At 32.9% G+C, this 23,896-nt stretch overlaps 2 protein-coding genes across 2 annotated transcripts; both read left to right on the top strand.

Annotated features, from left to right (window-relative positions):
- Nucleotides 1-8,017: 8,017 nt before the first annotated feature.
- LOC145279951 (uncharacterized) lies at nt 8,018-8,572 on the top strand. Its single transcript, XM_080131555.1, has one exon. It carries the CDS (start codon nt 8,018-8,020, stop codon nt 8,570-8,572), a length of 555 nt encoding a protein of 184 aa, XP_079987681.1.
- A 6,838-nt stretch (nt 8,573-15,410) lies between these two features.
- LOC145284945 (uncharacterized) lies at nt 15,411-22,688 on the top strand. Its single transcript, XM_080134079.1, has one exon. The coding sequence runs from the start codon at nt 15,437-15,439 to the stop codon at nt 17,225-17,227; it is 1,791 nt and encodes a 596-aa protein (XP_079990205.1). The 5' UTR covers nt 15,411-15,436; the 3' UTR covers nt 17,228-22,688.
- The last annotated feature ends 1,208 nt before the right edge of the window (nt 22,689-23,896 follow it).

Raw genomic sequence — 23,896 nt, 5'->3', positions numbered from 1 at the left:
CCATATGATCTGATTTTCCATACTCTGTCAAAGGCCTTAGATATATTTAGGGCTACCGTTCTACCCTCCCCTGCTTTGTTCAGTGAATGGTATACAGAGATTACAGCTAGGATATCTGCTGTGGAATGGGCTTGCCTAAATTCATATTGTTAGTCGGTCAGAAGTTTAGCATCTGTAAGGTGATGGACTAGAGCTTAATTAATTATGGGCTCAAACATTTTGGTAAAAAGCAGGAGGAGGCTAATGTGGCAATAATTTAATGGGTCAGTTTTTTTGCCAGAATTCTTGAAAACTGTTACCACAAAAGCAAGATTCATTAAGGCATTTGTTGTAAAGTTTGGAGAGAACTGGAGCAACCTCGGCAGAGCATTTTTTTTAATAACACAACCGGGATGAGATCGAATCTACATACTTTTGAGATGTCTAGGTTTTTTTGATACCATGCACCCGAGAAGGGGTGATTTTCAGATCATCTAGTGTGGCGTCTGTCTGCAAAGGAGAGTCAGGGAGGGAGTGGTTTGCTGGGTCCAATGTAGAGTTTGAGGCAAACCAACTGGCAAACATATTAGCCTTCTTGGTTATCGTGCTAACAGCTTCATGATTGTTGGATAGTGGAGGAATTGTTGATTGTCCATTATTTACTACACTGTCATAGATTTTTCAAAAATCACGGGTTCCTAATTTCTGTGCTTCGATACGTTTTCTTGTGGTTTCAGTATATTCTCTCTTAGCTATTGCTATTTCTCTCTGCACAAGTAGATGTAAACCATTGGGGAGTGGAGGTTGCTATAGAATTTCTGTGTTGGAACATGTGCTTCAATTGCCATTTTGAACCATTCAGTGGTCTCATTTGTGCACTGTTCAGCGGGAAGAGAAAAAAATATTTCCTCATGGGGCATCTCTGATGAGATCCCTGATGGGTTTCCAGTCAACCTTTTTATAATACCTCGTTGTTTTGAGCAGTGGCTCTTCAGTTTTGGGTCGAGAATTTAGGGTGATTTCTACTATTATCACAGCTTAACCAACATTTCCAAGTGCGCTGTGGATATCTGTTACACAATCATTGGAAACTGTGGTCGGAAATAGATCTAAGTGAGGCATGTTGATCTTGCTGGTCTGGAAAGCATGTCGGAAATGTAACCGTCTGTAATAGGGAATGAGAGGTGGAGAAGCTATGTATTGTGCTACCAGCTGTGTCTGTAAGTAGAGAATCCAAGCCAGTCGCTGTGGTGGACATTGACGTCACCAAATACATGTACTTGTGCACTAGTATCAAGGGAGAGTGCTGTATCTATGCTGTCAGAGACTTTGTTTATTAGGGTACAGTCCTGGATCGAGGGAGAGCGGTAGAGAAAATATAACTAGCTAATGTTATGTTGCATCTTAAGTCTGAAGCACATAAAGGCCTGGTCGTCTGATTCTAGTTTTGTTTCTCTAGTCAAAGAAAGGGTGTTATGAATATAGACTCCAAGTCCATGCATATGTCTGAGTCCTTACGGCAGAGTGGGAGATAACCAGGTATGTTAAAATGGTTAGAGGGAATGGAGGAGTGTAAGTTGGTTTTACTTAGTGCTAAGATATCTGGGGCGTTTACTAGGAGAAATGATTCAACATTATCTAAATTAGTTTTAAAACCATGGATATTCATAAATGCAAGTGTCAAGCGAGAAGGCAAGTTGGTTTTGTTTGAGTTTGTGCCTGGTTTAATCGTAATTTTTGCTTGAACTGTCATTTTATTTTATTTAAAAGTTTCAGTTAGGATGAGAGGTGCTGGTTGTACAGAACACAAGTAGACCATCAGCTGACTCTTCATCTACAGGATTGTGGCCTCAGGAAAGCCCACTGGATATGAGTGCAGGGTCTCTTTCCCAGCTGACTACATCATGGCTGTTTTCAAGTCCAATGCAAACAACTTCTTGCCAAACTGTCTTAAATAATCAAATTACGACACTCTCGATGTCTCACCATCCACCTGACAAACTCATTAATCGTTATCCTCCAGTGGCCTTTGGGCTTTGATACGCAGTGACTTGCTAATAAAAAAAAACACACACACACACAATGGCTATTTCCAAGAAGCATCACTCACCCTAACTCTACAAAATATTAAATTAATATTTTATTTTATTTTTAAGTTTATAAAATGCAGATTTCATTTATTTTCAAGTTTATAAAATGCAGATTTCATTTATTTTTAAGTTTATAAAATGCAGATTTCATTTATTTTTAAGTTTATAAAATGCAAATTTCATTTATTTTAAAGTTTATAAAATGCAGATTTCATTTATTTTTAAGTTCATAAAATGCAAGATTTCATTTATTTTTAAGTTTATAAAATGCAGATTTCATTTATTTTTAAGTTTATAAAATGCAAGATTTCATTTATTTTTAAGTTTATAGAATGCAGATTTCATTTATTTTTAAGTTTATAAAATGCAAGATTTCATTTATTTTTAAGTTTATAAAATGCAGATTTCATTTATTTTTAAGTTTATAAAATGCAGATTTCATTTATTTTTAAGTTTATAAAATGCAGATTTCATTTATTTTTAAGTTTATAGAATGCAAGATTTCATTTATTTTTAAGTTTATAAAATGCAGATTTCATTTATTTTTAAGTTTATAAAATGCAGATTTCATTTATTTTTAAGTTTATAAAATGCAGATTTCATTTATTTTTAAGTTTATAAAATGCAGATTTCATTTATTTTTAAGTTTATAAAATGCAGATTTCATTTATTTTTAAGTTTATAAAATGCAGATTTCATTTATTTTTAAGTTTATAGAATGCAAGATTTCATTTATTTTTAAGTTTATAAAATGCAGATTTCATTTATTTTTAAGTTTATAAAATGCAGATTTCATTTATTTTTAAGTTTATAAAATGCAAGATTTCATTTATTTTTAAGTTTATAAAATGCAGATTTCATTTATTTTTAAGTTTATAAAATGCAGATTTCATTTATTTTTAAGTTTATAAAATGCAGATTTCATTTATTTTTAAGTTTATAAAATGCAGATTTCATTTATTTTTAAGTTTATAAAATGCAGATTTCATTTATTTTTAAGTTTATAAAATGCAAGATTTCATTTATTTTTAAGTTTATAAAATGCAGATTTCATTTATTTTTAAGTTTATAAAATGCAGATTTCATTTATTTTCAAGTTTATAAAATGCAAGATTTCATTTATTTTTAAGTTTATAGAATGCAGATTTCATTTATTTTTAAGTTTATAAAATGCAGATTTCATTTATTTTTAAGTTTATAAAATGCAAGATTTCATTTATTTTTAAGTTTATAAAATGCAGATTTCATTTATTTTCAAGTTTATAAAATGCAAGATTTCATTTATTTTTAAGTTTATAAAATGCAAGATTTCATTTATTTTTAAGTTTATAAAATGCAAGATTTCATTTATTTTTAAGTTTATAAAATGCAGATTTCATTTATTTTTAAGTTTATAAAATGCAGGATTTCATTTATTTTTAAGTTTATAAAATGCAGATTTCATTTATTTTCAAGTTTATAGAATGCAGATTTCATTTATTTTTAAGTTTATAAAATGCAGATTTCATTTATTTTAAGTTTATAAAATGCAGATTTCATTTATTTTTAAGTTTATAAAATGCAGATTTCATTTATTTTAAGTTTATAAAATGCAGATTTCATTTATTTTTAAGTTTATAAAATGCAGATTTCATTTATTTTCAAGTTTATAAAATGCAGATTTCATTTATTTTTAAGTTTATAAAATGCAAGATTTCATTTATTTTTAAGTTTATAAAATGCAGATTTCATTTATTTTTAAGTTTATAGAATGCAGATTTCATTTATTTTTAAGTTTATAAAATGCAGATTTCATTTATTTTTAAGTTTATAAAATGCAAGATTTCATTTATTTTTAAGTTTATAAAATGCAGATTTCATTTATTTTTAAGTTTATAGAATGCAGATTTCATTTATTTTTAAGTTTATAAAATGCAAGATTTCATTTATTTTTAAGTTTATAAAATGCAGATTTCATTTATTTTTAAGTTTATAGAATGCAGATTTCATTTATTTTTAAGTTGCCGAAAAGCTAGGAAGCTGGTCTGAAAAAGCTGGCAACAGCTTGTTTCTTGCTTTTATAGGTGTTTCCTGTGGTCTTTTGCGCATGTGTGGGTTTCCTTTGAAAGGGGAAGTGACGTTGTTCTTGTGTGCGTACGTGTGCGTGCGTGTGAGTACATGTGTGTACATTACACGAACGTGAATATATATACGTGTGTATGTGCATGTGTATGTTTGTGTGCGTGTATGTATATGACAAGTAATATAGTTTGAAATGTGAACGTGTGTTATTGTGTGAGACTAGAAAAGGATAGCGCAATACTACCCTTCTTAAGAAAAAAAAATATATGCAGTGTATATATATATATATATATATATATATATATATATATATATTTTTTTTTTTTTTTTGTAAGTAATGTTTTCGGCAATTGACTGTTCGTCCTGTTTTTTGTTTTTTGGGGGGTTGTTGGTGTGATTGTTTAAATAAATGGAGTGTGTTCGTAAAAAAAAGTATTTACTTACGCGTGGAAAAAGCGTTTACTCTTTTTTTTTTAGGGTGATATTTCTTTGGTTGTTTTTTTGTGTGCTGACATGTGCAACGAGTTGCTCAGACAGTGAAATGAATTGTTCGTTTGGAAGGAAATTTTTTGTTTCATGTTGACGGTGTCTTCACACGTGAGTCTACGGTAATGTGTCCATTGTTTGGACAGGCGCTAGTTGCGCATTCGTTCGTGCTGAACTGTGGTTGTGGTTGCCGGCTGTCAACGAAACTTCCAAGTTGTGAGTTTATCAGTGTGCGTGGTGCATCTCAACTCGTAGCGTTGATTCAACTTCTTCCTATGTGTTGATAGGGATGTCCTGTAATTGTTTCTTTTTTATTGCGTCTGATGTGCGGGAGAGATGTGTATAGGCCTATGTGATTTTACTCCTCGCGTTTGTTGCAGGGTAATGTCAGGAAAATGTGAAAAATGTTTGTCGAGCTCGAATTTTTCTTTAATTTCGGTATGAAGTCGAGAGCTTCGTGTTTATTTTTCTGTCGAGTCTGACGAGGGGGTTTTGTCATTGTTGTTTGTAGTAGTTATTTCTGTCGGTGGTAGTGCACTTGTTTTTCTTTGTTGAAAAGTTCGTTTTTTTTTCTTTATCAAATAAAACGCGCATCTCGCTCAAAACAATTAATTTCAAAAAGGTCACCATGCTTGTTCATTTCACATCGGTCGGTCGCCGGTTTATTGCGGATTTGTGGTTAGAGAAGGAAATGCGTGTTCTTCTCGCGTTCATGTGTCACCAATTTGTTGAGGTGGTGCAAATTAGGAATAATGAATTGAATTGAGAAAAGACGAAGTACGTGTTAAATTGAATTAAACGAACTAGGATTTACTTTGTGGAGAAACAAATGAAAGAAAAGGGTCTCTCGCTGTTAACTGGTGAGAAGGAAGGTCTGTAGTTTGGCGTGCGTCTCTCGTTGTTAGCTGGTGAGAAAGAGTCTATAGTTTGCCGTGTGTTCGGACGACAAATAAGAATCCAATCTAAGGGAGATAACTCCCACATTTCAGAGAAGAATTGTTTCCCTTTTAACGAGAAATCACAAGATCTCGGCGAGAGGCGGCAGTCTGCGATGGGGATAAATGGAGGAACGAACATCGTTCTTCATAGCAGGGACATTCTGATTCAAATCTGTTCCCATCTGATCTATACCTTTATGCAATCGTTATGTTGATAATCAATAAATGTTGTTAAACCTTAACCCTTGTTTTCGTCTCTCATCGGTGCGATTTTACTATGTGTGTTCTTACTGTTATGAAGGATTTCCTTTACTCACGTCATAAGAGTGGCGACGAGATGAGATTAAAACTCAACAAATCAAAAACATACAAGAATCACTCGTGCTGAGAAAAAAAACATTCTCGGAGACTTGAAAAAAAAAAAGAGAAAAAAAAGGAAAACAAAGAACCTTGAATTTTTTTTTTCTCTCTTTTCGTGAACACACGAAGGAAAAATAAAATTTAAAAAAAAACAAGGAATCTTTTGAAATATTTTTCTTTCTTTCCGTAACACACGAGGGAAGAAATAAAGAGAAGCATCTTTTAAAACATTTTTTTTCTCGTGAGCACACGAGAAGAACTGAAAAATCCTTTGCAAAATATATATATATATATATATATATATATTTTTTTTTTTTTTTTGGCAAACACGCGGAAAGGAAAAAAATAAATAAAAATGGCTATCTCCGCAGAATTACTTAAACAAATTTTAAACCAACAGCTGGAACAGTTTGAAAAAGCCCAGTTAAATCTGATAACAACTTTAACACAAAAATTCCAGTCACAAGACAGCAGAAATTCGTCCAGTATTGAACTTGCGAACACAATCACAGAATTTTCCTATGACCCCGTCAACAACTAACTGCACGTTCAGCTCATGGTTTTCATGATGGAAGGACACATTTTACCATGATTTTTCTAACAAGGATGACGATTGGAAAAAACGTTTGCTGATACGAAAGTTTGGTACAAAAGAAAACGAACGGTTTGTAAACTTTATTTTACCAAAACGACCTTCTGATTTGACTTTTACTGAGACTGTCAGTATCTTGACAGACATTTTTGGGGAACAACAGTCCCTGTTCAATATTCGTTATAACTGTTTCAAGCTTTCAAAAAACCAGTCTGATGACGATTTTGTCACTTATGCCGGACGTGTGAATCACGAGTGCGAGAGATTTCACCTCCAGACACCGACTGAGGATCGATTTAAATGACTAATTTTTATAGCATGTCTTCAGTCACCAAACGATTCAGAGCTACGTTCTCGACTGCTAGTAAAACTTGAAACTGATAAAAACATAACCGTTCAGGACCTGACGACTGAATGCAACAGGTTGTTGAGCTTAAAGAAGGACACAATGTTAGTCCAATAATCTACACTACCTTCGCAAACGTCTCGCATCATTTCAGATGATAAATATAAAGGTTCGAAAAAGAAACCACCATCTACATGCTGGTCTTGTGGTGAATGGCACTATGCACGTTTTTGTCCCTTCAAAAAACACGAGTGCCAAGTGTGTCACAAATGTGGCCACAAAGAAAACTTTTGTCACCCTCCTAATTCTCCTAAGGAAAAGTCCCCTGCTAAACAAAAGTACAAAAAGAAAAACCAGCAATGGAGATCAAACACAGTCTCTACCTCCTTTAAAATTGACTTTAAATCTCGCAGGAGATATATCAGTGTTGGATTAAACGAGAGTCCAGTTCGGTTCCAATTCAACACAGCATCAGATATCACTCTCATCTCACACAAAACATGGACAAAAATTGGCAAACCAAACTTAATAAAAACCAACCATATTGCCAAAAGTGCATCTGGGAATGATATCAAACTGACTGGGGAACTGAAGTGCTCTGTCTCCTTCCGAAACAAAGTTTTTACTGGAACTTGCTACGTGACAGACACTGATCTAAACCTGATCGGTTTGGACTGGATTGAGGAACTCGATCTCTTCACTGTTCCATTGGAATCTGTTTTCAACTCATTTTCCCTAACGTCAACACAGGACACTGAAAAACATTTTACTCAGATGCTTAAGTCTAAATTCAGTGATGTTTTTCAGGAGGATTTGGGATGTTGTACGAAAACGAAAGCCACTCTCAAGTTGAAGACGGATAGCAAGCCAGTATTTAGGCCTAAACGCCCTGTTTCCTATGCAGCTCTTGACATAGTTGAAAACGAACTGGATCGTCTCCAAAAAGCTGGAGTACTAGAACCGACAAACTATTCCAGATGGGCAGCTCCTATTGTTGTGGTCCGAAAAGCAAACGGCAAAGTTCGCATATGTGCAGATGATTCCACAGGTCTGAACAATGCACTGGACTCATACCAATATCACTGCAAAACAGGGTCTTAAAGATACCTTTAAAAGAGCCCTTTTAAAACTCAGGGAAGAAGGGTCAACATCAGAAATTCTGGAAATGTTCTTGACAAGCTATAGGGCAACACCAAACCAAAATACACCAAACAGTACCTCACCAGCTAAATGCTTAATAAATCGGAAAATCCGATTGCATATTGATGTTCTACGTCCAAAACCACATCATCCCATCAAGAGGGACACAAAAATGGAATGGCAGTACAACCGCCATCATGGCTCTGTCCAAAGAACATTCTCTCCGGGTCAACAAATCCTAGCAAAGGATTACCACAACAACAACGACTCATGGACTCAAGGTTACATTATACAAAGAATTGGAAATGTAACATACAAGGTTAAAGTCCAAGATTCAATTTGGATTCGACACGCTAACCAACTGCGACCATCACATCTTCCAGACAAAATACAACAAGATCCTTCTATTCCTCTAAACATCTTGTTGGACACCTTCAACTTGCCTCAACAGCCACCAGAAGCTTCTCAGAGCACTGAAGCTGGGATGCAGGACCTAAACATCCGGAAGTCAGCTCGCACCTGTTATCCAACACACTTACAGGTGGATCCCCAACTTAAGTCGTACAAGCGACATAATTAAAAGGGGAGATGTTCGGACGACAAATAAGAATCCAATCTAAGGGAGATAACTCCCACATTTCAGAGAAGAATTGTTTCCCTTTTAACGAGAAATCACAAGATCTCGGCGAGAGGCGGCAGTCTGCGATGGGGATAAATGGAGGAACAAACATCGTTCTTCATAGCAGGGACATTCTGATTCAAATCTGTTTCCATCTGATCTATACCTTTATGCAATCGTTATGTTGATAATCAATAAATGTTGTTAAACGTTAACCCTTGTTTTCGTCTCTCATCGGTGTGATTTTACCATGTGTGTTCTTACTGTTATGAAGGATTTCCTTTACCCACGTCATAACAGCGTGCATCTCTCATTGTTAGCTGGTGAGAGGGAAAGTTTATTGTTGTAGAGAGAGAGAGTCTGTGTGTATAAGTGTTTCGTTCAAACTCCTCCATTTCATTTTTAAATAATGGGGTCACCATCGTTTGTGGAGGACTGGTGGTGTAGAAAGAAAAAGGAAATGTGTGTTCATCTCACGTTCGGGTCACTATCATTTGTTCGCGCGTGGGAAGAGAAGTGAGTAATGTAATGGAACGAGAAATGGCAGTCCATCGTGTAGACAAAGAAAAGGATAGAGGGTTGACATCAGTTAAACTGTGCGCCCTGTTAGAAGTCAGCTACGCAGTGGTGTTCTCTGGCACAAGTAATAGATAGAGAGAGAAAGAGTGTGAATGTCAATCCAGTTCATGGAGAGAGAAAGCGTATAAAGTGTACGTACGGTCTGATAGCTTTTTGTCCCACATAGTAGCAAGTAGTGTGAGGTGCGCGCGTGCATGCCGAAAAGGCACGCTGTCGGTCCGTAGACCGTCCAGCTAGGAAGCTGGTCTGAAAAAGCTGGAAACAGCTTGTTTCTTGCTTTTATAGGTGTTTCCAGTGGTCTTTTGCGCATGTGTGGGTTTCCTTTGAAATGGGAAGTGACGTTGTCCTTGTGTGCGCGTGTGTGAGTACATGTGCGTACGTTACGCGAACGTGAATATATGTACGTGTGGATGTGCACGTGTATATTTGTGTGCGCGTATGTATATGACAAGTAATATAGCTTGAAATATAGCTTGAAATGTGAACGTGTGTTTTTGTGTGAGACTAGAAAAGGCTCGCGCAAACTATACGAACTATGGAAAAGCATAAGCGACTTAATGATTTTTTTAAAACCTTTGTTTATCTTCTTCAAACTGCAATTAATAATTAATCTTTGTTATAATTTTGTTAGGTTTTAAGATTTACACAGCTTAATGATTAATAATATTATAAACATTTGTATATTAAATATGAAATACGGTTTTACTGAATGTTCTTTTGGTTACCTACAGGATTCCATATTTTGTTCGGTAAAACGAGACAAACAAAATATGAGGGGGGGGCCTACAAAATGCTTAATATTTGTGCAATAATATTTTCAAATTGGTTTTAATCTGGCGATAAAATAGCTGACAAGAGCCATGTTTATGTAAAAACTTAATATTTAAAAAAAATTATAACAATTAATTAAAAATCTATGTTGCAGCGGAACATTTTGAAATAATGGAATTTTAGTCGTTTTAATCTTTTAAAAATTAATTAATTTTTAAGAAATTTCCTTTTCTTGGCAATTCAACTAATTATAATATATATTAATTCGAAAAAACGCTATTAAAAAAAAAACAATATTAAATTTATATCATTTTTTTAGTTGCAACTTCAAGGTAATTTTTTGTTCAATATGTGTATTTAAATTTTTAAAAAATAAATATGTTTTACTTATTTGAACTCTTATGTTTCATAATAAATAGAAATGTCGATAGATTTAAATATATTTTGTTCAAATTTCGAAAAAAATAAATAGGGGGGGGCACGCACTAAAAAAATATTTCCCCTCATATATTTTACGGAAACTGCATTTTATATGTAATTCCATTCTAAAATGGATAAGTATCGAAAATTTCACGAAAATCTGACGATTAGTTGATTTTTGCTAGATTTATTAAATACGGGTATGTTTTCACGTTCGGAATGTCTACTACATGGGAAAAACACGATTTTCGTCTCGCAATTTCATTATTTTCGTTCGATGAAAAAAAAAAAAAAAATAATTACTGGTTTATTTTGCCCTTTTTCTTTTAAATGGTACAAAAGTTATATTGATAATATTAATTTATAATAAAGTTACATCGTGTTACATATAGGGTGGGGTAATTCTGTGGTGAATTTTGAATTTTAAATTCGTTCTCTAGAGATTGACAAAATTCACCACAGAATTACCCCACCCTATATGTAACACGATGTAACTTTATTATAAATTAATATTATCAATATAACTTTTGTACCATTTAAAAGAAAAAGGGCAAAATAAACCAGTAATTATTTTTTTTAATTTTTTTCATCGAACGAAAATAATGAAATTGCGAGACGAAAATCGTGTTTACATGATTGGCGCTTTAAAATAACGTTCCCATGTAGTAGGAATTTAGGAAAACTCGTCTCCGGAAAACTGGTCCCCTTTCGCTAGGTAGGAAAACTGGTCCCTTATTGAATAAATATCGATTGAAAACACATTTTATGATCGTTCTTGAAGGAGATATTGTTTTTTAAAATAGACTATAACCCCCATAATATTTAAAAAAAAGTATTTTTACTTGTGTAAAAAGGTTAAGTTCTTAGTGGTTTCACTTATTTTAAAGCGGTTATTATGTTCATAAACGAGACCGCTTTTTTTTTATTAATATAAAAAGAATTTACGGGTTTGTATTACTGTACACATCGATTCGAAAAAGTTGTCAAAAAAAAACAAATATATAACAAATAAATGTTAATCTAAAAAATAATCATTAAGAGAGAAAGTAATCACTAAATAAATTTATTAATCAATTTTATTGAAAACTCCGCTATCGTTTATCAAGAATCTTTTTAATTTCATTTTTTGTTGGTTGCTTTTCGAAGGGAGATATAGGTTTTACCCCCCCTCTCTAAATTATATTTTAAAAAATATTAAAATTTATTATTTTCTTTTTAAAACCAAATCTCCCTCAGTAATTTCTTTAATTTTCTATTTTTTAGCGATTATCAAGACCCCCTAAGATGTGATACCGGGCATTATTTCTCGTTCTCCCGTAAACACTCGACCGACATGTTTTTTGTTTGTTTTCTGTTTTTTTTTTCTTTACCAAATAAACGATTCCGGATTCCAAATAAATTAAATAAACAACATAGTCGGCGAGGTAGAAAAATCGATTTTACCCTTTTATAAACAACAGTATATAAGTAAATTCTTTTTATATTAATATAAAAAAAATATGCGGTCTCGTTTATGAATATAATAAACGCTTTTATTAAAAGCACAAAAAAAAAACATTAAACAAGTAAAAATATTTTTTGAAAAATATTATGGGGAGGGGGGCTATAGTTTATTTTTAAAAACAATATCTCCTTCAAGAACGATCATAAAATGTGTTTTCAATCGATATTTATTCAATAAGGGACCAGTTTTCCTACCTAGCGAAAGGGGACGAGTTTTCCCGAGACGAGTTTTCCGGAGACGAGTTTTCCCGGGACGAGTTTTCCCGGCACCATTTAGCCAGTTAGGTAGAAAACGGACACTTAGAAAATCGATTTTATTTTAAAAAAAAAAAAAAAAAAAAAAAACATTAAACAAGTAAAAATATTTTTTTTAAATATTGGGGGGGGGGGCTATAGTCTATTTTAAAAAATTATATCTCCTTCAAGAATGATCATAAAATGTGTTTTCAATCGATATTTATTCAATAAGGGACCAGTTTTCCTACCTAGCGAAAGGGGACCAGTTTTCCGGAGACGAGTTTTCCGGAGACGAGTTTTCCCGGGACGAGTTTTCCGGGCACCGTAGTATCTATGTCTGGTTTGAAATTAGGCTTCAGCTTTTGTGTCCTCGGTCAGTGAAAGAAAAATTCTTTTATTTTTGTACAACGTGTGTTAGAAACTGACCTTACGAATGCGTGAAATATATTGAATAATTCGACCCCTTGTCTTTAACTACTCGAAAAATATAATTCAAACCCTAATTTTTTTCAATTAAAGGAGCAAGGACCAAGGACCAAGATTTCATTAAAAAAACAAAAACAAAAAAACAACGTGGTTTTTAAAAAAAAAAAAGGTTTTAAACTTAGGATTTTACAGGTAAATTTCTAAAAAAAAAAAACACTTATTTTTTGTTTTAAATTCAATATATTATTTATTGATCTTTTATCTTCAATTTGTGATATATAAAACTTTGGTGAGTAAATTAATTATTTACTTTTTAATAGACATTTCAAAAGGGGGGGTGAATATAAAAAAAAACGAATTTAGGAAAACTCGTCCCGGGAAAACTCGTCTCGGGAAAACTCGTCTCGGGAAAACTCGTCTCCGGAAAACTCGTCTCGGGAAAACTCGTCCCCTTTCGCTAAGTAGGAAAACTGGTCCCTTATTGAATAAATATCGATTGAAAACACATTTTATGATCGTTCTTGAAGGAGATATTGTTTTTTAAAATAAACTATAGCCCCCCCCCTAATGATTTTTAAAAATATTTTTACTTGTTTAATGTTTTTTTTTTTTTTTTTTTTTATAAAATCGATTTTCTAAGTGTCCGTTTTCTAAGTTCTTAGTGGTTTAACTTATTTTAAAGCGTTTATTATGTTCATACAAAGTTAATTACAATTTTTTTTTGTTCTTATTTTAACGATGTTTTTTTGAGTCATAAAAACAATAATAAAAAACAAAACCCAAAAATTAAAAAGAGCGATTCGATTCTTCGTTACACTTTTGGTTTTGTTTTTTAATTATGATAGTTTTTTGTTGTTATGTTTTTGTTTTCTGTCATACCAAATGCACTCATGCGTTATTTAAAATTATGATTTATCAATTATCAACATTTATTGTCGTCCTGTCAAATTTTGCAAAATTAACTAATAAATTAAAAGCGAAATATTTTTTTGGCGCGAGAGATGCCATGTGCTAACCTCTCGTTAACTCATTTTTAATTTTTTTAATTTTTACTTCAAAATTCTAAAATCAATCATTAAGAGAGAAAGTAATCACTAAATAAATTTATTCATCAATTTTATTGAAAACTCCGCTATCGTTTATCAAGAATCTTTTTAATTTCATTTTTTGTTGGTTGCTTTTCGAAGGGAGATATAGGTTTTATCCCCCCCCCTCTCTTATATTTTAAAAAATATTAAAATTTATTATTTTCTTTTTAAAACCAAATCTCCCTCAGTAATTTCTTTAATTTTCTATTTTTTAGCGATTATCAAGACCCCCTAAGATGTGATTTACCGGGCATTATTTCTCGTTCTCCCGTAACACTCGACATGTTTTTTGTTTGTTTTCTGTTTTTTTTTTTTTTTTGCTTTATCAAATAAACGATTCCAAATAAATTAAATAAACAACATAGTCGGCGAGGTAGAAAAATCGATTTTACCCTTTTATAAACAACAGTATATAAGTAAATTCTTTTTATATTAATATAAAAAAAATATGCGGTCTCGTTTATGAACATAATAAACGCTTTTATTAAAAACACAAAAAAACATTAAACAAGTAAAAGTATTTTTAAAAAAATATTATGGGGGGGTATAGTTTATTTTAAAAAACAATATCTCCTTCAAGAACGATCATAAAATGTGTTTTCAATCGATATTTATTCAATACGGGACCAGTTTTCCTACCTAGCGAAAGGGGACGAGTTTTCCGGAGACGAGTTTTCCGGAGACGAGTTTTCCGGAGACGAGTTTTCCGGAGACGAGTTTTCCCGAGACGAGTTTTCCCGAGACGAGTTTTCCCGGAACGAGTTTTCCGGGCACCAAAAAAAACGCTTGTCTAAAATATTATATTCGGTTTATTGGAAAGAGCATAAAATTTCACATTGACCCTGAAAATATCGTAAAAATAGAATCAATAGAAATTTTTTTATGGATTTTGTAAGGTTAAAAATTGAAAAATACTTAGCTCGTAAAATTCAATTAATTTCATTAGTTTTTTTTTTTAATATTTCTATTACTTTTTATACAACTTTAATAGTTTATTTTGGAAGTATAATCCATAAAGAAAATAAATAACCCACTTTTAAGAGAAATTACGAGTGTTTTTAATATTTTATTCACAGTTTCGTGTTAGGGGTGTCAAAAATTCCCAAAAAATTCTGATACACCTACCAACTCAACCTGGCCCTTTTTTCCGAGCTGGATTTTCTCCACATTAAAAAGTTCACACACACATAACAAAACAAAAAAAACAAACGAAAACAATTTTATTGATTAACTTTTTCCTCATGGGGATGCAACTAAATTTGGACAGTGTTTGAATTTTTATTTATAAAATATGGTGTAAAAAATATAACTACTTGATCAATTTACGTATTCTTTGGGGTACTTTAAAAAAATGAAAATATCGAGACCATTTTTGTCTTTTTTAATAAATGTAACGAAAGGACTACAAACGATAGCCTCGCTAAAAGGCACTTGGAAATTGATGCACTTGTTGACCTATACAAGCAGTGTTTGTCAAATAAACTAAAATAAACTAACTGAGAAAGAAAATGTTTTTATTAATTCAATCGACCTATAATATAAAATGAAATTATTTTTCTAGAATACAAAATAAAAATAAACAAGAAAATAAAATGAAAAATTTCCCATAAGGCTTTATTCATTGTAAGAAAAAAAAAAAGGATTAGTTTTACAGAATAAGGCCTGACGGGAAATTAAAAAAAAATTATTTTCATAATTTGTAAAATTTGGATTTCTGGATAAATATTTTGATTTCATATTATAGGTCTATTGAATCAATAAAAAAAAGACCTTTTTTTCTTAGTTATTAAAAAAACAAAATATGTTGAGTGCATTTTCGTGTAAAAAAAATGTCTGCTGCTGGTATTCTCTTCTGCTGATATTTACTTCATTTTTAACTAAATATACTTTCCAAGAAAAAGCTGTTGTGATGTTTTCCAGCGATGAAACTGAAAAACTTCATATGAATATCCGTCCACCTACAGTTCTTTGGAAATCGTCAATGAAAAACTATGTAAAAAAAGATAAATCTATCAATCTTAACAGCAATCTACGTTCGTTTTTACCGAAGCTGGGCGAAGATAAAAAAAATATTTTTCCTTTTAAACAAAAATCATATGAAGAAGTCGCAAATAAAAATGACAGATTTAATCGTATTGCTGATTTGGCCAATAAAGAAAATATCGATCCATCTGAAAAGATACTTGGGTTTGGGAAAAAACGACAGTATTTTGAGGATTGTCGCGAGTTTTCCCAAGATGAGGATGAAGAAAGACTAGAAATGGCTACGAAAAAAGTCATTTATCGTCGGAAAGTAACTTCGTCTCATGGACGGATACAAAATGGACAAAAAGTCAAGCCAACAGAGCAGACGACAAATCATCATGGTCTGTCTCGTCTTCACCGAAAACGTGAAACCAGTAAGGATCACAAGCAATTCTATGTTACTAAAAAGTTTCTTGGTCAACTGCAGCAAGAATTTCAAAAGGGAGTCCAAAGACAACAGGCCGCTTTGTCTCTCTATCGACAATGGCAGCTCCAAATTCGTGAAGAATTTGAAGAATTACAAAGAATCCATCAGAATATAACTCCATCGGATTCAAGGTTGACGATGATGAAGAAAATCAAAGCCAACATGGCGGCCCGTACGATTCGGGTCGGTTTCCGAAAATCCGGCCGTCGTCCATCGATGCTGCAGGAACGGAAGAAAGGAGAAGTAAAGATAAGCGAACTAAGGCGATACCTGGATCTTCTAGAGAAGTCGGACACTGTTTCCCGTTTTCTGGAGCGAGACTCGTGTTTCCGAGTGTCGGACAAGTACCTTGTGGCGGCAGCCTTCGTCTACTTCAAAAGAGCTGGCTACACGGGGGAGATGTACACCCCAAGGCGATTCTTCGTCTCCCTCTATCTCGCCAACGATATGGAGGAAGACGAGGAGGACCTAAAATACGAGATCTTCCGCTGGGCCATCGGAGAAGACGAATCCTGGAATGAAGGGATACAGGAGTTCCTCAACGAACGGGACCGTCTTTTCCGGGAGATCGGACAACGTGGCGTCGTCAGTAGGATCTGCTGCGAGGAAATCATGGCGATTATACCAAGCAGTAAAGTTTGGTTAAGGAATCGCCTCCTCCACCATGCGGGAGGGGCGAGGAATTCCACCATCCTCATCAAACCTAAACCCATAGAAGCGCACTCATCTTCGAATGGTACTCATAATAATCCCCATCATAAAATTAATGGCGATGGTTCCAAGTATTATGGCATCGTGGAACCAGTGCAGCCCCTAATCCTGTCCCCAAAGAATGCCCCCTCGTTTCCTTGTCTTCTGTGTCACCCAGAGTTGGCCTCGATCCCACCGAAGAACTGCCCCTCTCTCTCCTTGTTCCTGCGACAGAACCCCACCCTTGAATGTCCCGGTGGACGGGAGGACATGGAAAACTCCAAAGTGATCAGGTGTTGCTTCAATTCCTCTTTCAGTGCCGATTATTCGGAACTTTCGTTCAGTCCTTATTGCTCTTTTTACGACGACGACGACGGGGATGAAGAGGATGAAGAAGACACTGACAATGAATTGTTGCTTTGGTCAGAATCGTTATCGCCGTTATTTTAAGAAGAAAAACAAATGGTAAATTCAAAGATTAACACCTTCACCCAAATTCCCACCCTAACGCCAGAAAAATAAGATTCTACTTTTTTAGGCGATTACGTGTAAATTCCCCGACTTTGCAGATGGAAAAATAAACAAACAAATAAATAAATAAAAAACAAAACAATGATTGTAGAATTGGTAAATCATTTTCGTATATAAACTTAACGTAATATATTTCTGAGGTATTTGAACGTTTTAGACTAGTTAACTAATTTTATTTGGTATGTAGATTACGGGCCGTGGTATTTTTAGTTAAATTCAATTTTTACGGCTGTTAGGTGAAAGTACCGAATAGTTTTAAAAATGTCCCATTCCCTATGTTAAGAATGGGTTTCTAAATAATAGTGTATTTATGTCAGCATGGTCCGTACTCTGCATATATGCTTATATGCATATATTCTGCTTATATTTTACAACTAACCCTAAGTTCGAGTGGCAAAAGTAACCCCTCGTAATCACTTAAAAAAGTAGATTCATAACCTCCTAAAAAACGCACAGAATTTTGAAATTTCATAGCAAAAAGAGGTGATAACTGCCCTAAAACGCTAGAATGGCCCGCTAATGAGGAATCGTTTTATGTTAAATTTATGTGCGAAACTCCCCCACTTCAAGTTCTAAAATAATTGTCCCCCCACCACCAAGATTTTCAGTGTTCATACGTAATCACCTAAAAAAGTAAAATCTAATTTCTAAGGATGTTTCAGCTGACAATGCTAAATACACATAAATATTTACTTATTTAATATATTTTTTTAATTTTATTCTTAAACAATATCATTAAGCCTTTTGGTTAGCACACTTCATCTTTCTGTAATTGGATAGTGAAAAAGAAACCATTCTAGACTGAGACAATTTTAATTTTTGCCCACTCCAGAATGTCCCTCGTGGGGAGAAAAGTAAATGGAACATCATTAGAATGAAATTGATTTTTCAAGATCCCATTGGACTGTTTCCGTTTTTATTTTATGTGTTTTTTTTTCATTGCAGCCGTTAGGACCCTCAATAATTACTCAAAAATCGAAAATCAAACAAAAGACGAGTAGAACATAACATTTTCGCACTAATTATGACATTTATTGGATAGGTTTCTACCATTTTTAAAAAAAAATGTGAGTGAATATCGTGGCTTGATATGGCTCTAATGAAACCACAATTTTTTTTTTCTCTTGTGCTCACTCAACAGACTTGATACTGTTTTTGTTTTTCAGTTAAATAACCCATAGTTGCCCCCGCTATCTAAAATGACAGAAGAAAAAAAAAATAAAAACTGGAAAAAGTGTAGTAAAGTTAATGCCATAATAAGAGGGGGGGGGGCAATATACAAAACTCAACTAGCTACAACCACTTTATACTATTTCCCCCACTCTTTAACTGTGTCTAAATCTAAACGCAAATTCCATGAACAAAGCTAAGCTCCTTTCCCAAAACTGCCTGCCTGTGGAACACTGTTTCCGTGGCCTGCTTCCCAGTTGAGTACAACATGGTAGCCTTCAAATCCAATGTAAACAAGTTCTTGAGTCATCCCTACATATAATCAAATTCTACCTAATTTATATACCATTAGCAATTATTACACTACCAACTTACATTCATTAACCCTTATCCTCGAGTGGCCTTTAGGTCTTGATGTGGTGATTCCCAAGTAAAAAAAATAATGATTTTTACCAAATACAAGAAAATTTACTATTCTACCTACATTCCTAAATTTCGAGTGTAGATACTAATTGTAAGATTCTTTATTTACTAACAGGGGTGCCTGGTGTTGCCCGGTCGTAAAATACACTTAAATATATTTTAAATCATACAGATTTCGTATTGTTACACAGCCAATTCTCTATAGAATATTATATTTTACCTAATATATGGTACTGATTTCAAAAGTTAAAAAAAAAAAAAAAAATGGACGTGGGTGCTATGAGTTAGAATTGAAACCAAAACATTTAATGCTTAAGTCCCTACCATTTGGGCTATCAACAGACAGATAAGAAAGATTTTAAATGAACCACTCTAAGCTTTGAATGAATTTGCGCATGCACAAAAGTAATAGAAATATGTCAGTAAGTTGAAACGAACATTTTTCATTTCAACTTGCTGACATATATCTGTACATTTATTCATTCATCCAAACAAAGATTTTATTCATTCTAAACCATCCTTGGTGTATGATTACTATTTCCTGTTAGTTTCAGAGTTATGTGACCAGTAGTTTAAGAGTTTATCGATTAATTATTTTCACACAAACACACACACATACATACATCTACTGTTTTATATAAATGAATTTGTTTTCACCACTTTTAATTTATTATTAGTCATCTTCTAATATGGTGGTCCATTTTTGGGGAGGTCATTGCTAATTACAGGTTTAAAAGATAATTATTATCATAATAAAAGGGTTTGTCCTAATCTGATTGGCAACAAACTGCAAACTTAGGCTTATGGTTCTTAACGATACCATTAATTTTCACCTGTTAGAAAGGAGTTTATGTAACTATTTACTTAACTTAAAATTACCTTAAAATTTATAACACTTCAAATTATCATTAGTCTAGTTTTCTGGTTTAAAAGATGTTAGTGTCCACCGTACTTTGGCACTTCATCATTTAAGATATAATAAAAGATCTTCCAAATGTTTTCCACCTGTTTTAGTAGATGACATCATCCTGTTGTGACGTCACCCTAGAGGGTGCCTATTTTACTTGTTTTAATAAATGACTGCTGCTTCTATAAGTACAAAGCCATGACTAAACACAAAAGATAGGCAATTCAGACTTTATTAAAGGATTGTCAAAAGATGAGATCACTTCCAACTACAACCAGCTTAAAATTCAAACTTCTCAACTCAACATTCGCAAGGAACATGAATTGGAACAATTACATAGAAGATGTTGCCAAGACTGCCGCAAAGGAGGTGGTCTACTTCTACTGAACTAAAAATATACTCACACCTGGCAATATCCTGTATCTCTTCAGAGCCATCATTTGTCCATGCATGGAATATTGTTGCCACACAGGCTGGCGCATCAACCACTCTATTGGACATGATACAAAAAAGAGTCTCCAATCTAATAAGTCCCGCACTGTCAACCAAGCTTCAATCCCTGTCCCATCATCACAATGTTGCATTCTTGTGCTTGTTTTAAAAGTAATTTAATGACATATGCTCTGATGAACTCCTAGCATTTGTGCCCCCTCAACGTAAATAACCCCAACTAATCTGCCAAGCAGCAAAATCCCAATCCCTCACTGTAGATGTCCCTCGAAACTGGAGAGCTTTCTACTCTGAAAGTTTCTTACCTTATACTGCTAGACTTTGGAATTCACTTCCTGAAAACTGCTTCCCTTTTCTGTACCCTTCCAGTGGAAGTTTGGATGGTGCTTGCTCTCTGTCTGTCTGTCTGTCTGTCTCTCTCTCTCTCTGTCTCTCTCTCTGGTCTTTTCATTATTCTTGATCTTTCATAACTATTTTGCATGGTATCAATCAAGACCAATGTTACAAAAATTAATTTTTGAAGGCAAGATGGGGGAGAGTATGGAATTTCTGGTGATGGTGGTGGTATTAGTATTAGTAGTAGTAATAGTAGTTGTACTATTAGTTAATGGCATTCACCCTAGGTGTGTTGAACTGGCTTGTCCCGAAGGAGAAAGTTCACAAGCTCTTTGCAGTCACATGTCTATCCTGGTCAGAGAAATGATGTTAGATTTTTGCAGTTCTTGCGGGGAAGTGTCAGTGTACTTCCACATATAGTGCCTTGTATTCCAAAATGATCACCCACCTGGTACTGACCAAGCTCAGTGTTGCTTACCTTTGGTGATTTAATGAGAATCAGTGTATCAACATGATTATACCATATACTATTATTAGTAGTGGTAGTATTAGTAGTACTAATAGTAGTCTTAAAAAGAAGTAAACTTTTCATGATTTCCAAATAAAATTAAGTAATTTTTTATTCTTCTTCATTATTGGAGCGAAATTCGAAAACAGAAAAATTGAATTTCAAGTGAAATGACTTGTCATGTCACAGTAATGAACATATCCAAAAATTACGAAAAACAATAAGGTAGAAAATTAATTATCAATGAAAATAGTTTTTGAAGTCAATTCGCAAAAATTGAGTTTTTCAAAAAAAGAAACCAGAGAGTTCTAATTGTAAAAAAAAAAAAGGGAAGTAAATATTTTCTAAAAACTAAAAATCTTTGGCCAATTTTTCGCTAATTGTTTTCAAAAACTATTTTCCTTGATAATTAATTTTCTCCCTTATCGTTTTTCATAACTTTTGGATATTTTCATTACTGTGACATGACAATTCAATAGATACCATTGGTTTTACTTGAAATTCAATTTTCGAATTTCGTTACAATAATGAAAAAGAACCTACTGTTTTTTATGGTAATCTGTTCTTAATTAAATCAGCTAATATGTTAATTTCTCTGAAGGTTTATCACCCCCCCCTCTCTATCTTTCTTTCTTTTCCTGTATTTTCTTGTTTTTTCAAATTTGATCATCTTGTTTTCTTCATGAGTCTGTTCTTTTCTCTCTACCTCGAAACCTTTTTGTTTTTATAGACATTGTTTAAAAAGAATGTCATATTATTTGAGATATAAGTGTGACAAATAATACACATGCTTTGGCCTTAATAAAATGGAATATATTTTATATTGAGAAACCTCATATTTATTCCATGAAATTTGAATGAGAAATCCCAAAAATTCATATACATTAAGAAATGTTTTTCAGTATTTCACATTTCCTGAGCCAAATTAATGCTAATGGCCATCCAGATCCCTTATCCCTGTATTGACAACCTTCCACTTTGAATTTGTTATCTGTATTATAAATTGTACTTTTTTTTTTTTTGCCAGTTTCTGAAAAAATATTTAAAACACCAAATTCCATTTTTTTTTTTCTAATAAATGATGCTGCTAGATTTGAAAAGAATATGAAATTTGGAATATAACATTTTGATCTCCGTAAATGCTGAATTTGAAGTGATTTGAATGGAAATTGAAAGTTGCAAATGGTAGATTTATATATATATATTCTTATTTTCTTAAATTTCTTCATATCTCCCTCTGCCACCCTTTTTGTCTTTCTCATTTTCTCTCTTTCTTTTTTTATTTTTTATATCTATCATCCTTTCTATCTCTCTATCATCCTATCTCTCACTTTCTTTCTCTCTCTTAATTTCTGTCTTTCTCTCATTTTCTATCTCTCTCTTACTTTCTGCCTCTCTTTCACTGTGTCTCTCTCACTTTCTAGATCTCTCTCTCTCTCACTTTCTGCCTCTCTCTCTTATTTTCTGTCTATCTCACACTTTATATTTCTCTCTCTCATTTTCTGTCTTTCACTCACTTTCAACTCCCTTTATCCCTTTCTATCTCACTTTGTCATTTTCTATCTTTCTTTTTCACTTTTTTTTTTATCTCTCTCACTCTTTCTATCTTTCTCACCCTATTTATCTTTCTTTTTCACTTTCTCTCTCTCTCCTCCTCCTTATTTCTTAATTCTCTTCATCTTTCTTAAATTCGTTAATAGCCTTTCTCTTTGCATTTTTTGTCGCATTTCTCCCTCACCACATCTCTTTCTCTCTCTCTCCGTTTCTCTTACCCCCTCTCTATTTCCATCTTTCTTAATCTATCTATAACTCTATAGATATATCTATCATACTATATCTCTATCTAAACCCTCCTCATAAAAAAAAAACACTTTTATTCTATATTAATTTCAATGAGTCAAAATTTGTTAAAAATACATTTTCGTATCTGATTTATTATTATAAAATTGTTATTTATGAACATTTTGTTTTTGCAAAAGATTTTTTAAAATTCATAAATTTTGTACATGTTTGCTTTTAGCTTTAAAAATGTTTCATGTTTAAGTTTTCATGATTTACCATATTCAAAACCATTTGACCAATGGTTGACAAATATATATCACCTTGTTATTTTAACTGTTATTCATACAAGCATTATTTTATAAAAAATCTCCTTTATCTAACTATGGAAGACCATACTAACCTGTAATTATGTATGTTTCTCATGTTAAATAATATGTAACCAGCAGTGACATTATGCTCTTTCTATATAGTTAGAAATTTTATTTTGTAATATCTAAAAACTTTTAATGTTTGGTATACATAGAACTTTTCAAAATGTAAAGAATTATACCAAATTTATTTTGCTAGCACAATTAACTACTTGAATTATTTCCATTCAAAGTTTATTGGAAATGGGAAAATTTGCTGTCTTTTTGCTATAAGTCCTGCAGTCAATTTTTTTTTTTTTTTCAGTTTTCTTATCTTACTGAAGATGAGGCATCCTACCAGATATTAGGCATTCACCCACCATCTCATACATTCTAACCAAGAGATCTTTCTAAGAATCTAACCGTTCATTTAAGTGCAATAGTTTGTATCTCTCTTGCACTCAGTTAATCTGGCATATTTTAATCCTCTTGCTCCTATAATGAGTGGAATAATGGAAATCTTCCTAAGATTCCAGTTTCTTTTCATGTTTACAGTGTATAAACTAAAAATGTAGGCTTCAAACAAGTGAAAAAAATCCTTACAAATGTATATTGTCATCTTAGGCAAATGATCATTAATTTCACTTTTTTTTTCAAATTGTCTT

The sequence above is a fragment of the Euprymna scolopes genome, chromosome 1 (genome assembly GCF_053919585.1).
Source record: "Euprymna scolopes isolate OS-2025 chromosome 1, ASM5391958v1, whole genome shotgun sequence".
Lineage (NCBI taxonomy): Eukaryota > Metazoa > Mollusca > Cephalopoda > Sepiida > Sepiolidae > Euprymna > Euprymna scolopes.
Note: the sequence above shows the minus strand (reverse complement) of the source record. Positions and strands in the feature narration are given on the sequence as shown.

Coding starts and splice junctions, on each gene's coding strand:
- LOC145284945 (XM_080134079.1), top strand. CDS start 15,437: ATGTTGAGTGCATTTTCGTGTAAAAAAAATGTCTGCTGCTGGTATTCT.
- LOC145279951 (XM_080131555.1), top strand. CDS start 8,018: ATGTTCTTGACAAGCTATAGGGCAACACCAAACCAAAATACACCAAAC.